Here is a 16663-nt window from a genome sequence, read left to right as displayed (position 1 = left end):
TCATTAATTTACCAGAATCACAACATTATGCTTTCCATTCTTCTTCATCTCCTTCATGAACTCTGGCAGACCAGCAAAATTCACTTTATCATAGGTAAAGTCCAGGCGACGTTCCATGTAGTCAATGTCATAATGCTGGACATCCTAAACATTTTAAAAATAAAAAATTACATTAATACTTTGTCCATCTCTGGAGTTCTCAGACAGGGAAGACATGGATCCATTGGAATAAGTCTAGACGAGGGCCACAAAAATGATCAGAGAGGCTGGAGCACCTCTGCTATGAGACAGATAGGGCTGTTCAGCCTGGAGAAGAGAAGGCTCCAGGAAGAACTTACTGCAGCCTTTAAATACCTAGAGGGGGCTTATAAGAAAGCTGGAGTCAGACTTTTTTGTAGGGTCTGTAGCAAAAGGACAAGGGGTGATGGTTGTAAACTAAAGGAGGGTAGATTCAGACTAGATATAAGGAAGGAATTTTTTACAATGAGGTCATTGCACAGGTAGATAGTGAATGCCCCATCCCTAGAAACATTCAAGGTTAAGTTGCATGGGACTCTGAGCAACCTGATTTAGTTGACGATGTTCCTGCTCATTGCAGGGGGTTGGATTAGATGGCCTTTAATGGTCTCTTCCAACCCCAACTATTCTATGATTCTATGACTGAAGTATTTGATACAGAAATCAGAATGTATGCAACTGTATTTCTAAAAGGTAACTAACATATGTAATGAAACCTAAGAGATTGTAATTGTAATCCTAGCAGTGGACTACAAGAAAATGTAGAAGCCCTAGTCTAGCAACTATTTTGCAGTGATCTGCATCAGAAGTTTGTTCTGCATTATTTGTTTTTAAAATGCTAGCATCTTACACTGCATAACAGCAAATCCACACCAGAATCACCTGCTATGCAGCCAAGAGCAGCACTTGAACACCATGTTCATAGCCCACTTTAAATGTTCTTTTAAGCATTATGAAGTTATTACATGCAAACCCACTACATAAGATTATGATTGTCCTTTTATTCTACAATTCTCTTTGTAAGATAATTATTTTTCCTCTATTACAATTTTATTCACCTCACTTCAGAGTGTAAGATTAGCATACACAGTGAAAAATTCCTACTTACATATGGGATGTCATAGTGCTTCATGCGATCGACAGTTTCCTTTAACACATCAAGGCTGTTGTAGCCCCATCGGGAGAGCTGGAATCCCAGAGACCAGTAGGCTGGCATGTGTGGGCGTCCAATGGCCTGCAGAAGGAATGAGGAATACAGAAACACAAGGGGTGAGAGGAAAAGAAGTTATTCTGAAACACCAGGAGAGGCTTCCAGATCATTTAAGGCACAAAGACCAAGGCACAGGCACCACACCCCATTTAATACCCATTCCTTTCTCTGAGTGGCTCTCAGCACAGCATGCTTGGCACTTCTGGTGGATCCCTGCCCTTCACAGAGACTCCAACAGCACCAACACCGAGCATCACTTCTAAGAACACCCCAGTGGAAGACACATTGTGAAAAAGCCAGGCTAATGTTAAATGTGGTCTCAGCCTCTACACAGCAGCACGTGCCCTCACTTACAGGCACATGCCAGCAGAAATCAGCGTGGATCCTCTTGCCACCTGATCCACAACAAGTCCACAAACCCTTTGGTCAACAGAAGGCAAGTCTCCAACAACACACAGCAACATAAGCAAACTTCTCTTGCCACATCCAGCTGAACTAACTTATCAAGAGCCTGATGTTTATTTGAGCTCTCTGAAGTTTTAATCAGGTTTACACACCAATCTGATGAAACTCAGTTACTTATGGCTGACTACTGTTGTTGCTGCCCCACAGCCTTACGTTGCCAGGTACTGACAACTCTCTTCAAGGCCAGGGGTACTGTTTGGTCCCGGAATTCTCAACCAAAACACAAGGTAATGAGTTAAATATGATTTTATAAATATTTGATTTCTACTGTCTGAATGTAATCCATCTGTAAATGACATGAGGAAACTCAATTGAGAGCACAGGGAAGCAAGGCATCCTGCTCTGCTTCCCCTGGTGAGAGCTGCTGTGGCAACCTGGGATGAGCAGTGGGCAATCACGATGTGTCTGTTACACAAATAAGCTGAAAGCTGGCTTTGTCTCATTAGCACACACCACTGTTTTCTATGGGACATCTCCTGAAATCTTTCCTTCAGTTAAATCCAATGAAACTAACCTTAGATTTGTATTTCTAACACCTTTGCAGGCAATACATGAAAATCTAGTAGCTAGTAAGAACTCATGACTTATTAATCAGCTGCAGCTATCGTCCCCCTTCGGCTAAATAATGGTTCCTCCCTTATTTCCTTGTGGATTTCCATAGTTAGGTAATTATGCTAAGAAGTGAAAAACAACAAAACCTGCATATTGGCAGCTAAACCCCATCTACTTTAAATAAATAAAACAAGGCACTTCTGGCAGTCGGTATCTTTGCATTGCTAAGCTGTCTGGAGATGCATTGCACGAAGGCACACCTTCCTATGGGATTTTCTCTAGGAAGAGTCTTACCTGGGAAACCAAGGCTGAACTTGAAATTCCTCTAAAATACATCACACGCTAGAGCATCAGTACAAGCATGTACAAAGTGCATCAGACAGAAAACCACATGTGGGAGAGAGGCAGTGAAAAGCTGAGGACATTTTTAATGCCCCTGAGCTGGGAAACACACTGGGTAAATTGCTTCCAAACAAGAAAGGCTTGGGAACACACAGTCAAACATTACAAATTTGGCTACAGTGTGTTTTCTCTTGGGGATGCTGCTGTTTCCCATAAGCAAGAACATAAGGAGGCCATCAGCACTGGTGAGGTTAATGCTTTGGGTGTCTCCGGGAGGGATGCTCTGGCTGATCAGCACAGTTGTCCCGTTCATCTGCGGCTTGTCCTGTCCCAGCAGACTTGGCTTTCCTGATCCTCCTCAACACCTGCTTCTCCAATTCAGCTGGAGGCTGGGGTCTTCAGAAGTGAGAGCAGCTCTCAGCAGCGTGTTCCTGCCACAGAGGCATTCAGCTTCCATTGCACACCACTGTGCCCTTGCCAGGGCAGGCCCTGAACAGACAAAGGTGGTCCCTACCATGCAGGGGTAGGCTGATGAGCAGACACATGCTGTAACTAGCCTCCCATACCCCACCTCCTTGCACACATCATCAGTTCTTTTTCCAGCATGTGTGGACACACCTGATCACCCAGAGCATCTTCCAAGCTCTTCTGGGGTTTTCTGTGGAGAGCTGAATGGGGATTGATGGCTCAAGGCAAGTCTTCTCTGTCACATCCACACTCACCATGTTAGGATAAATTCATCTGAGGAGGCAGCAGATCTTATTTTAGACCAGCAAAGGCTGCAGGATGAGCTTTGTGAACGCACCATTTTGTGCTCCTAAAGCAGATGAATATTTTGCCCTTGCTTTCTCTACTGCGAACAGAGAGTGACCTCTACAAACAAGGTTAAAAAAACAGACCAAAACAAAAGAACTCCCTAATGAAATAAAATGCTTTGTGCACAGGCTTCTCATCTTGGACAAGAGAAATAGGGAAAACCAGCTGATAAATATTAATCCTGCAGCTAAATGCAGAGCCCTGTGCCCTGGCAGGATGTCTGCAAGGCATCTGCTGCCTCTTCCCAAGCAGGCTGGGAAACGGGAAAGGGGTGACCAGCCTGGACAGAGGCAGTGGGCATTGCTCAGCAGCTCTGCTCTGGGTCCTGGGATGGCCCAGGTCACTCCCACCTGGGGAGGACAGTCAGTCTGGGACATTGCCAATACAAGGCACTCCAAGAGTTGGATGGGGATTGGCTTCTTCCCCCACGCTCTGTCAGGCATCCAGATGGAGAGCAGTGGGGTTGGAGGTGGAGCTGTGGCTGCTGGTGTGTCAGTCAGAGCCCTTCCAGAAGGGCATGCCCCCAGCACCGGGGTTTGCTGAGGTTCACCTGCTCACCCTTATGGGATGGTGCCGTGTCATTGTGGACCACAGAGAGACAGTATTTTGTGACAGCATCTCTTGAGGAGTTTGGGATTACAGCTGAACCAACAGAAAAATATCTACCTTGAAAGGAAGACATTAGGTTTTTAAAACAATTAGTTCTCCAGGTTCACCAGGCTGGTGCATCTATGGTGAACTTAATTGAAACCAGCAGAACATTTGAAGAGGAAGGATGAAAACAGGGCAGCTGGGAAAACAAATGTTCTTTTTTCTAATTATGCTGCAGACTCTCTCTAATGGATCCCCCTGAAGCTTCCTGATAAAGTAACTGACATATGGTACCCACTCACAGATGGATCAGCAGAGGCAGGAATGTAATTTTGCAAACCTGAAAACTCAAGTTGGATTTGATATATATTTAGGATCTAGTTAATTCATATAGATTGCATTCTGCATACAAATGATCAGAAAGTGCAGCAGCCAGAGAAGGTCTGCTTGGCAAAATCGATTCCCATAGAATCAGAAAAGGTAGATGGGGTATGGCAGGGGAAATGAGTGAGGAAAATGCAGAAACAGCAAATATATGGGCATCCAGAATGAGGGGGGGAAGCGCAAAGATATGATAGTGCAGAAATAGTAAAAAACCAAAATCCTGTTTTCTGTTCAAGAATTCTTCCTGCACTTGCTTCTTAAATAACTCCTGGTGTTTAATAAATTCACTGTTAGTTTTTTCCCTGTTTATATAACTTGGAATTATGTTTTGTTTTTTTTTTTTCTTTTCTAGAGTCATCTGAGAGCTGATGTATCGAGGAGGTACCCTGGAAGCATTCTGTGGTAAGAATGAAGTTCAATGGAAACAAGTATACCGAACAGATAAAATATGTGTGTAGGGAGCAGAGGATCTGTATTTATCTTCCCTGTGTTGGATTACTGGACAAAAAATGTTATTAATATAAGCATCAATGATATGAACTAGGTTATAAATTCTGTAGAGTAAATCAAGATCCCATTCTGTTAACGCTACAACTAAAGACTGATGAGAGAGAGACAGCTGCAGAGTTATACCTGTATATCACAGAGGCTGGAGAGAGGTACTCTTTCCTGTGCTCACCAAGGAGCTGACATGTCCCACAATGCGGATTGCTAATCTTACCCTTAATTAGCCACACAAAATGATTTCTGAAGCTTGGTATTTGCTTCAACTCCCTTTCTTCAAAGAGGAGTTATAGGAGGAAACTATAAAACCCAAGTGGGGTAATGCACTGGGTTTAGTGCATCTGTATAGTTACACAATGGCTAAATTCCACAGGTGCTCCTATGGCCCACGTGTCTGTAACCAGCTCATCTGCTATGACTAAGGCAAGCAGCTGAGTGCTGCGGGCATCCAGTCAGTTAGAGGGTAACCTTCACTCAAAGTCTGTTAACAGAAGCTAAGCTTTGATTTAGGAATGCAAAAACAAAGGCCCTGCAGCTGCTGAACCATAAAGAAGGTACTCACAACCTCAAGAATACAAAAAAAATTGAGGATTTTCAACACCAAGGTTTTCAAATCTTGTTTTTGCTGCACAAAACAATTATCAGTTGTTTATTCCTTCTTGGGGAATTCAGCTTCGAGACTCTCACTGAATCATCTGTGATAAAATCTATGTACAAGCAGGTTCCCCATGTTACCTCTCCAAGAGAAGAGTGAACTCGAGACCTCTGAGGTCCCTTTCACTAGCCCACACTCCCGTAAGGAGGAAGCAAACCAGCAGTTTTCTCTCCAAACAGAATTAGAAGACTTACAGTATGCTCACAGCTTGTTATTGGATAATTTGTGATAACAAATTCAAGAGCTATTAAATATCTGGTTTTTGAACCCTAACATTCCTGAGTGTCTTGTTACGGAGCACACACACTGTTGGTCTGTCTGAAAGGCCACCAGTGGTCTTGGCAATGCTGGCCTGGTATTAGCTGTGACTGCAGAGCCTCAGCCAGGCTCAGGTCAGTGCCTGAACTTTTTAGCTTGTTACTGTTTTTTTCTCACCCTCCTGCAAGCTGAGGTGTTTGCCATTAAAAGTGAGATTTGTGTTACATAACTGTTCTGCACACCAGACCTCCTCTGCAGTAGGAGAAAAAAGTGCTCACTGTCATATATAGAGAGCTGTACAGGACAATCTTAGATGTCTTAGATGTGGCAGGAGTAACACCCCATGCAGCTGGGCTCAGGGACAGGGGGGAGCAGAAGAATCAGCTGGAGGCTTCTCCTTCCCATGGGACATGCACAGCACATACCCTATATGTGCCACTGTTGCACCGGCAGGATGCATCCTACAGCTCACCTCTGCTCCATGCAGCACACAGCAGAGGGACAGAGGTACCAGCATTTACCCTCTGCTCCCTTCTCACACCTTGCCTCACTCTTGGAGCCCATTTAAAGCAGATTATCTTCAGCCAAGCTGGCGTCCAGAGCCACCACAGCTTTACTGTTATCTGTCCTCACTCCAAGGATGCAGAGAGGCTGGTGGCTCTGGCAGGGCAGCTGCAATCAACCCTGATGACCACACAGAGAGCCAAGATCCCTGCTCTTGGCATAGCCTGGACCCAGCAGCTCCAAGAGTCCATGGTCCACCTTGGTGCTGCTGACAACCTGGAGAGGTGCATGGGGAAATCTTGCACACTCCAGAGGCCAAATAAAGAGCTTTGTTACAAAGATCTCCAAGCTCACTGTTTTGGAGGAGCCACATGAAAGCACAGAGTAGAGCTAAGTTCCTAAACCTCTCACAGGAGCAAGCATAGCAGGGGCAGAGAGGTGGCTCAGATATTTAGGCGGCACTGAAGGCAACAGCACAAAGCATTTGAGAAAGGTGTAAAACACTTTGCTCTGGAAACAGCTGCCTTGTCCTCACCAGCTGCACACCTGGCCACCCTGCCACACCAGTGGGGCCATCCTGCAGAGATGAAATGAGCGCTCCTTACAAAAAGCAGCAACTGGTGCAGATGCTTGCTCAGGAGGGAGGCAGGTGCTATTCCACCCAGAAGCTCTGCAGCAGTGCAGCCTGGTCCCACCAGGGGCCCCTGCAGCCAGGAGCTCCCAAAACAGCGATTCCCAGAGGAGATCCATGCAAACAGCTGAGAGAGCCGAGACGTGCTGCTGAGCAGTGCCTGGCAGACATCACTCACACTTCTGCTTTCTACCCTTCCTCTTTCCCTACAGCATGACAATGACTGCACTGGGAAAATCCTCTCAGTGTGACAGAAAAGACAATTGAAAAATAAAGTCTTTTCTGTCTCCTTCACCTTCCCACTTATATTGTACATAAAAGCCAAATTATTACCCCAGAGACTAATAATATGGTAATTGTAACATTTTTGACCTTGGAATTTCAGGATGTTTACTGAGGAAGTTATAATTTCACATTGAAATTACTAACATGCATTCTTTAAGATTCCCTAGAGAGTTGAACACAAGCTCAAAGAATACAGAACAGGGTTTTTTTTGTCCTGGTATGTGACATCTCATTAAGAGATGCCCACTGCTCTCCTTTACCTTGTTTTCTTTGCTCCAGCTCCATTTCCAGAGACAGGAGTGGAAAGTGAGCTGCCACTACCCATCAGCTGGGGAGTAAGAACTCTCTCATTTTATTTTCAGATGCTGACCACCTGCTAAGCCACAGAAATACTGCCTTCAAACACCAGTAAAAGACTTTGAAAGGGAAGAGGCATGGCTCTAATTTCCATCATACTGCTGCACTAACTCCCTTGAAACGGGGATCAAAGCTCCAGCCTGGGGGGGAGTTGCTTTGCTTTTTTCCCCTCCTTTCCCCCCTCTGCCCTGGTTTTACTACCCATGTGTAAGTTAAAAGCCCAGTTTGCTTGCTGGTCTGTGGCACTGGCATCAGAGATAGTATGTGCTGGTTTGGGCTGGGATAGAGTTAATTTTCTTTATGGTAACTGGTATGGGCTGTGTTTTGGATTTGTGCTGAAATTAGTGATGATAATTCAGGGATATATTTGATTTTGCAGTGCTTACACAGAGTCAAGGCCTTCTTTGCCCCTTACTCCACGCCACCAGTGAGGAGGCTGGAGGTGCAGAGTTGGGAGGGGACGCAGCCAGGATAGCTGAGCCCAACTGACCCAAGCGGTATTCCATATCAAATGGCTTCATACCCAGCACATAAATCTGGGGCAAGATGAAGGGATATTTGGAATGATGGCATTTGTCTTTCCCAGTAACAGTCACAGGTTCAGCCACTCCCCCGATTCCTGTGGGTGGCTAAACATCTTCCTGCTCCTGGAAACTGGTGAATGAGTTCCTTGTTTTGCCTTGCTTGCATGCACAGTTTTGCTTTACCCATTAAACTGTCTTTATCTCAACCCACAAATTTTCTCACTTTTACCCTTTGGATTCTCTCCCCCACCCAACTGAGGGGGTGTGAGTGAGTGGCTGTGTGGGGCTGAGTTGTCAGATGGGTTTAAACCATGACAGACAACTAGAGGGGATGATGTGCAGAAGGAGTTGGAAACCTCCAGGCAACGGAGCAGCTGCTCCTGCTCCAAGAGATCGAGGAGCACCATCAGCCTCTTGCCTGTCTGGGAGGTAGCACCTAAACCTCTCCTTGGAAAAGGAAGGTCTAGCAGAGCCCACCACCCCAGAGAAGCACCAGCCTTCCCAAAACAGCAGCATGAGCAAGTCTTATCCCTTCCTTCACCAAACCAGAACCTAGAAATACCTTCCTTCTGGGCTAAATCCTCTTTTTCCCCTCACTATAAATCACAATATTTCTGTTCCCATACAGGCACTTTAAAAGAAGGCAAGCATAGGATATGGAGGCTTTAAAAAGCCAAGAAAGACAAAATGTTTGCTAAAGATCAGAGCTCAGGCCCCTTTGAGGGGTGGCACAAGAAAGGCAGAGCACATGCTCTGTGAACTCTGAGTGCCTGGCTCAGGGATGCCCTACCCTGTTCAGCCTTCCAGTTGCAGCCTAATCCTCAGGGTCTGCACAGTGACCTCCCTTCTCATAGAAACATGCTTACTCCAGCTTTGCTCCACGCTTTTTAGGTTTGACACTGATTTCTTTACATACACAACTGCGGTCTGAGGTGGCAGTTTTCTGTGGAAAGGCCCAGTTGAAGCATCATTTGGTGACGGGGAAAAACATGTTATCTGCTACTATTTTCTGCACAGTCATCACTAGATAGGAATTGCACGTACACCTCCAAAACAGCCATTTGCATGTGTACTCTCAGTTCTCTGGAAAACACTGGGTAACTGGATAGCAAGTAGTTACACTCTGTGAGACAGCAGTAAATGCATTGTTATACATCTATGCTGTCCAAAGCAATTACATGGGTTTTCATTAGTAAAAAGCAGCCTGATGACTCCAAAATCAGCAAGCAATTCCACTGGCAAAAAAAGGTTTGGAGACATTAGAAAGTCCATTCGATATCTCTGAAATCCAGCATATGTAAAGTTCCCAAACATTCCCATCTGTGCTCTGCCTAGTTTTTTTTCTTGGCCAGCAGTGTCAAAATGCAGCCATGCCATACAGCAAAGACTATAGAACTGTGACAGCCCAGAGAGGAGTAAGCTTAGATAGACTTCTTTCTAGTGATTGCACCCCTTTAGTGCACTCCTGCATCCCATCCTGACATGCTGCAGGAAAGGCTGGAGATGTGCACTGAACACCCAGCCAGCCTGTGACACTCCAACAGACTGTTCACAGGTGCTTGAGCATACTCCAGTTTTCCCATGGAACTGAAGCTGCGGCTTTGTACGAATGGATCAGGACAAAGCTCTGGCTGCACTACCCACCGATACTACCAGATACTGACAGGACTGTGTTACAATGCACCACTCCTTGTGCCAAGTGCACTTTTCTACTAACTTCAGTGTATTGCTGAACCACGTTTTCAGGAGTCGGTCCCATGAAGAGATAGAAGTCGAGGATCCCTCCAATGGTGCGGAAAGTTAAAGATGGGTTTGGAGACAGAGTAACATCTAAAAGGGAAAAGAAATATCTTTAGTACAAACCAGCTCTGCACGATACATGGGAATAGGTGAAGAATGCATCATAGGAGGTTGAGACTCAACATTCTTTACTGAGGGTGGGCAAATGCTGGAACAGGCTTCCTAGAGATGTTGTTGATGCCCTGAGCCTGTCAGTGTTTAAGAGGCATTTGGACAATGCCTTAACAACATGTTTAGCTTTTGGTCAGCCTTGAAGTGTTCAGGCAGTCGTACTATAAGTATATTTTATGGCCCTTCCAACTGAAATATTCTATTCTATTCTATTCTATTCTATTCTATTCTATTCTATTCTATTCTATTCTATTCTATTCTATTCTATTCTATCCTATCCTATCCTATCCTATCCTATCCTATCCTATCCTATCCATCCTAGGTGTGTGCACACTGGGCTCTTCTGTGTGCCTTGGGTATGGCTGGTTGAGCAAACAGGGCCTGAAGGTAGGCAGGCCATTGCCCAGTGTTTCTGTAATCTCTGCTACCAGACTGGCATGGTGCAGCAATAAATCACAGAAACCCACATAGAGTAGATTGCATGGATCCATTTGTCTCCGTTTCCTATATATATAAAGGATCAACAAGTTTGTGTTTAGGGTTCCTCTACGCTATTTTCATCGTATTGAAAGCCATTGTCTGCCAGGGGAAACTGATTTTGTAGACTAACTGAAGATTCCCCTTTTCTGAAATTATACAACTAGATTGATGCAGTAAGGTGACCATGGCAACATACAAAACTATTCTCCAAAGACAGAATATAGGACTAACTGAAATTGATTTGATTTCATTATGCCAATCTCAGAGGAAATTTCTTCCACCTTCTTCTTTCCCTCTGTTTGCATCTATTTTCATTTAAAAAAAAGTTAAGAATATATTTTCCCTGAAAATGCATAAAAATTCCTTGTTAAAAATTCATTCTACTGAAATCCCTTTGAAAAATCTTCGAAAAATCTATTAGTCCCAGAAGCTTAGTTAGGGAGCAGTCACTCATATTTGTATCACATTCAAAAAGCAACCAGTACAACAGTATTTTATACTTACAAATCTATCATATTTCTATATGAAGTCTATATAGGGAATCCATATATCTTTTTACCTTGTGCGTTGGAGTTCAGAAGGAGAACACCATGGGCATTGGAGTCCGGTTCTACGCACATATAGAAAGGGTGAACTCCATAGAGGTTGGCAAATGACTGAAAACATAAACACATGAGGTATGAGTTGACTTTGCTATTTTTCATAGCTTTTGTCAGGTAGATACATACGTACAGACAAGGAAATAAATTCATTCATAGTTAGAGACTTATTTTGAAAGGTTGGGGGATTTTTTTCATCTAAATTGGTGTGAAGTCAAATTGACAGAAAAGAGTTATTTTTTTCTGCTTTATCACAATGGAATTTTTTCATCTTTCCCAGTTAAGCCTTCGATATTCTGTCAAGCTCTTCAAAATGGCATGAGCAAGTATCACTTTTCTAGTTGAAACAGACTCATCAACCACTAACTCCAGTTCAGCCAAATATCTGATGAGTCCTGCTGGAGTCCAGCATGTTTGGATGAACAGGGATTGATCCGAGCATGAAATGCAAAACTCCCCTGAACTAGGATCTTGGCACACAATACACTTTTTTCTGAAAGCTGCACTGTGAGAAAGGTTCTGATAAAAGGTTTCAAAGTTCCCTCAAAGCAATTCATGGCTTTATCTTTAATTAGAACTGATGATACCTGCAAAGCTTGTGACAGTCCACGTTTGCCACCTCCTTTTGGTGACACAAGCTAGGACAAAGTGTTGCATAGAGTGACTTACCGTTGGTGCCTGGTCCCTGGAGAACATGCCATAGGTGACAAAGTCCATGTTGTGCTTGAAGGTTGGGTGCTCATGTTCGCCAAACCCATACACAGAAGTGGATGGCACAGTGGTGGTGATCTGAAGGAACTGGTTGGAGAAAAACAGATCAACCAGGGGACTGTCCCACCTGTGACAAACAGAGGGAGACAGGATTAGTTTGCTTCTCTTTGGAAGGTATCACTTTAAGTTCATGTTTGGCTATTTACACTTCTTATGTATTTTGGAGAATAACAGTATTAAAAATCCATTAAATTCTATGCATGTGTCTAACATGCTTAATCTAACATAAAATTCATCTTGCAATGGTTGAAGATATCTACTTATGCAAAAAAAAAAGAGCATCAATATAATTTTTGAAAAGAGCAACTAAAACAACAGAAGACAGACTATAAATCTATTATCAAAATAAGTGGTTGCTTATGCTATTTCTATGACAACCAACGTGAAAGGCTAAAAATTATTACACAGTTGAGTTCAGAATACTTGATGAGAACAACAGACATTTTATCTGTTTTTCAGATATCAACAGCTTTTTTTTTAATGTTTTGCTGTATCAGGACCTGAATACCCCTAACTTTATGCAGGCACCTAAAATAGAAGTACAGCTTTCTCCAGACTCTGCTTGAACAAGATGTTTTTAGTGTGATGACTCTGTCCTGCTTTTCTCACCAACTTAATGCATTTATTTCTATTGAATCAGCTGTGGACACAGGCTCACATTTTAATTAGGTGCTACATTCTGTTTCCTATCTCTAGAGCTATAATGAGCTGAAAGTTAGATGGGGAGAACATAGCCAAGCTGTGGAGAAGTGTTTTGTTAATGGTCCTGTGTATGCCATGAGTAGCTCATTTAGATAGCACCCTCTCGAGCCTTGTTTAAGCATGAATTTGTTACAGCTAATTAAAATAAATGAGCCCAAGCCATAGAGCACAGAAGTGGCATAACTCTCCTTTTAACATTCTTCTGTCAATGATTTTGACAAAATTAAATGATTGATCAAATTGACTGGTAAATCAGAGAAATGGGAGACAGGTTGTGTTGGTGGGGAGCAGTTCTGCCCCCATGAGTGGAGCGCTCTGGCGAGTGACCTGCCACCTGTGCCACCAGCAGCCCCGCCTGGGGACGAGTCCCTGCTGCTGGGAGGACTGGGAGGGCACCACTGCTCCCACCACAGTGGCGGGCTCTCCTCAAAAGGCTGCAAGGACAGCCACTCATGGGGATGCTTAAGGCACTCCCTTGCCTCTCCGTGCAAAACACAGGCACAAACTATCCCTAAATTTTCCTAGACAAATCCAAAGTCACACACAGGTACTAAAGGGTCTGTGTAGTTTTTAAAGTCTATTTGTCCTTTCTTACAAGCAGGAAAAGTAAGAATTTGTATACAACTCTTGATTTGGCTTTTTTGCCAGCAGGAACCCCTCCCTCCCTCCTTTCCATCATCTCCACCTACATGCAGTACTGAATAAAATTATTTTCTTTTAGGAGGGTTATGCATGCAAAACACCCCTGAGACTCATATCCAGTCCTTGACAAATAGATGCCTTTCTGCAAGAAGCAGTTGCTGTGTAGGAATGGAGATGGGCTCTGGAGCTGAATTCCTGCCCAAAGGAGAGCTGTCACACAGCTTTGCTCTGTGCCAAGACAGGAAGGGTCACTGCTCTGAGCAGCCCATAGGGTTATGAAAAACTCAAACTATGCCAGAGGGAAAATGCTTTGGGGAGAGTTCAAATATCTCTCCTAAGTCATTGAGCTCTCCCCATGGTGTCTGTTCAGAGGACATGAGGTTTTGTACATGTGTGGTACTCACATTATAGCATGGACATTCTCTGTCATGAGAATATTTAGTGTTACCATAGCATTAAAATATTCCTTCAGCTCAGCAAGTCCCTTCCCTGACCAGGAAGGTCACTGGGGTGGCGCACACGACAGCCCTAGGAACAAGCCCTCTGCCCCACCATATCTTTACATGTATTGGAGAAACTGGTTGTTGACTCATGCATTCCTTCAGGCAGCTGTCATGCAGTCTACCTCTGCGTGACATTGCCATAACAGTGCCCTGCTCTGCCTCCCTCCATGGCTCACCTCCCTGGGGTCTGCCACCCCCACCAGCACAGCTCCCCATGCTGTTCCACCAGTGCTGCTCCACCATCAGCCTTGCCTTCCCTAGACCTCCTCATGTCAGCACAGCTATGAGCTAAATATAGCATTAGCTATGACATAAAAATGGTAATGACTCTCTTTTTCTGGGCATCATTATGTCATCTTCCTCTGAAGGAAAGTATGAACAGGTTTTCCCCTGGCACTATTCTCTGCCTGCACTCCCACGCAGCCTCCAGAGTCCTTGTGCTCTTCAGCACACCATGGTAGGCTGTTGTGCTACTTTATCTGTTTGCTCATGTGGTGTTGGCAAAGAACAATCATTTAAATGCAAAAAAATTATGTCTGCCATTCCTTAAACCCTTAGATACAATAAAAGAAAATGTCATATTTCTCCCACCTTCCCTCAGATGGAACAAAACAGGAGGGAGCATAAAATGACATCATGTCTGCAGGAATTTGCATGGTTCTCCTCCAAGAGTCCTATGAACCATAAAAGCACTGTGATGGACAACAGAAGGGGTCTAAAAAATGTAAAACCACAGCTGAACATTGCTCACTGTCAAAAATGTAACCCCTGCTAGAAGTTAGACAAGGCAAAATCTGTGAGGACAGGAACCCTTCTTTTTTGCACAAGAGGTAATAGCTGCAGCCACACCTACAGCTGAAAGTCTTAACCTGCTAGTGTGTCTGTGGCAGGAACACTCCTGCCTATGGAAACACAAACCAGCTTCCCCACAAGTCTGCCTGGCCCATTGTCTGTGAAGAGGCAGCTGTTGCCTGTCCAAGGAGTCTGGTTGATAAAAGCTGTTCTTTTCTTCCATACATGGTGCACTATACTAAAGAATGAACCTCTCTAATTTTTGACCTCTTATCAGGGAAAAAGGAATGACTCAGATTGAAAAGGTCTCTGTAAAAATTAACATTTTTGGCCAGGAAGGGAACTAGTCTCACATCCAGCAGTCAAGCCACTGGCTATCAGGATGAAACGCAACTGGAGTGGACCAAGGAAGTAGTATTACCGGAAGGTGAGTAGGCAGACAGATAAAACATCCTGTTCACGTTGAAAAGTGTAGTTCATGACTAACATTGTGACAGTGTTTGAGGGGGATGACTGAAAGGCTGCGCAAGATGGTTTTCAGGAGCGCAATCATCAGTCCTTTGTAATACGGACTGGACATGACGATTCACCTCCTGAACAAGTACTCTGCTGAGCTTTATTGGAGCCCAATGACTGCACAGAATCAGGCTGAAGCACTGAATCACCTGCCATGAGCAACAGGCTGGTGGCACTTCCAAAGGTGGTCTTACAAAACCTCGAGTTAGGAGACTTGGGACACATATATGATACATCATTAGGACAGGCATCATGCATTATCTGGATATTTAAAAATAATTTTAAGTTGAGAGAGGTTTGGTTGGTTTTGTTTTTTTTTTTCCTTCCCGTTGTAATGAATCCTGGAGAACTGAGCTTATTATTTTAAGCTGTAAACAACTGGTCCACTCAGTCACTTGGAGAAAATGTCCTCTATAACATCTGCCTTTCTTGGCCTCCAGACCACCCTGTATATTATCTGTGCGCAAATTTAGTTGTAACTTCACACAGCTATCCAAAAAGAGGGTCTAAGCATCCTGGCAAAGCTTGGGTGCACCCTTCCAGAGCGCTTGGGCTACCATAGTATGCACAGGCTGCCCATTAAGTGCTAAAGCACCTTAGGAAGTGAGGGTGTTCATATTTTCAAATGAATCTCAAATACACTGATTGACTCAACACACTTGAGCTGCTGAGGAGCATCACCTTAGGAGCCCAGATCTCCATGGTTTTCCACTGATCTCAGATTGCTAAAAATACTTCCACTGACTGCTGGTTTTGGCTGGAGTTAACCTTCTTCATAGTAGCTGGTATGGAGTGATGTTTTGGATTTGTGCTAGAAGCTGTTGATAATTCAGGGGTGTTTTAGTTACTGCTGAGCAGTTCTTAACAGAGCACAACAGGGTTTTGCTGCCCCTTACACTGCCCCACCAGCAAGGAGGCTGGGAGTGCACAAGCAGCAGGGAGGGGACACAGCTAGGAGAGTTGGCCTCAACTGACCCAAGGGATATCCCATACCATATGGCTTCATGCTGAGCATTAAAAGCAGCAGGAAGGTTGGCTGGGAGACTGCTGAGACAGCTGCTCAGGGACTGGCATCAGTCAGATGGTGGTGAGTAACTGTTGTCATTTGCATCACTTTTCTTTCTTGTGTTTTATTTTTCTCTCTGTTATTTTCCTTTTAATTACATCATTATTATCATTATTATTATTATTATTACTGCTACTACTACTACCACCACTACTCTGCTACTACTACTAGTACTACTTTTTTTTTTTCTGTTATTAAAATCAAACTATATGTTTTCTCACTTCTACCCTTCCAGTTCTCTCCATCTTTCACGCAGGAGTGAGCAAGCAGCTGCATGGTGCTTGGTTGCGGTCTGGGGTTAAACTGTAACACTGTTTCACAACAGCTGTATTCCTACTTAGTTGTAAGTCTTGGGACATCACTGGAGTGCAGAAGGCCCACCAAGACTGAATTTTTATGTGTTTATCTTACTTTAAAGGTGATTTGTCAAGTAGGTAGAGATAAAGCAGCAGGAGTAATCAACAGATTTTCCACAAACATGACATTTATTAAAAAAAAAAAAAGTGCAGAGTATATTTACAGTTATTGTCACAGATCTGCCCTACTTCTACTGTATTCATTGTTGTGATATCAGGAAATATCCTA

At 43.9% G+C, this 16663-nt stretch overlaps 1 protein-coding gene across 1 annotated transcript in view; it reads right to left on the bottom strand.

The window, feature by feature from the left end:
• The window catches only part of LOC120751883 (sucrase-isomaltase, intestinal-like), a 45911-nt gene that overhangs the window by 20476 nt on the left and 8772 nt on the right, over nucleotides 1-16663 (bottom strand). Inside the window, exons 5-9 of the mRNA XM_040062373.2 lie at nucleotides 11756-11924; nucleotides 11047-11143; nucleotides 9814-9926; nucleotides 1127-1252; nucleotides 13-144 (exon numbers count right to left, since the gene is read on the bottom strand). Coding sequence (XP_039918307.2) covers nucleotides 13-144; nucleotides 1127-1252; nucleotides 9814-9926; nucleotides 11047-11143; nucleotides 11756-11924 — 637 coding nt within the window. The remainder of the gene's footprint in view (nucleotides 1-12; nucleotides 145-1126; nucleotides 1253-9813; nucleotides 9927-11046; nucleotides 11144-11755; nucleotides 11925-16663) is intronic.

The sequence above is a fragment of the Hirundo rustica genome, chromosome 4, assembly GCF_015227805.2.
Source record: "Hirundo rustica isolate bHirRus1 chromosome 4, bHirRus1.pri.v3, whole genome shotgun sequence".
Classification (NCBI taxonomy): Eukaryota; Metazoa; Chordata; class Aves; order Passeriformes; family Hirundinidae; genus Hirundo; species Hirundo rustica.
The sequence above is the reverse complement of the archived record's forward strand: the minus strand, read 5'-3'. Positions and strand labels throughout refer to the sequence as shown.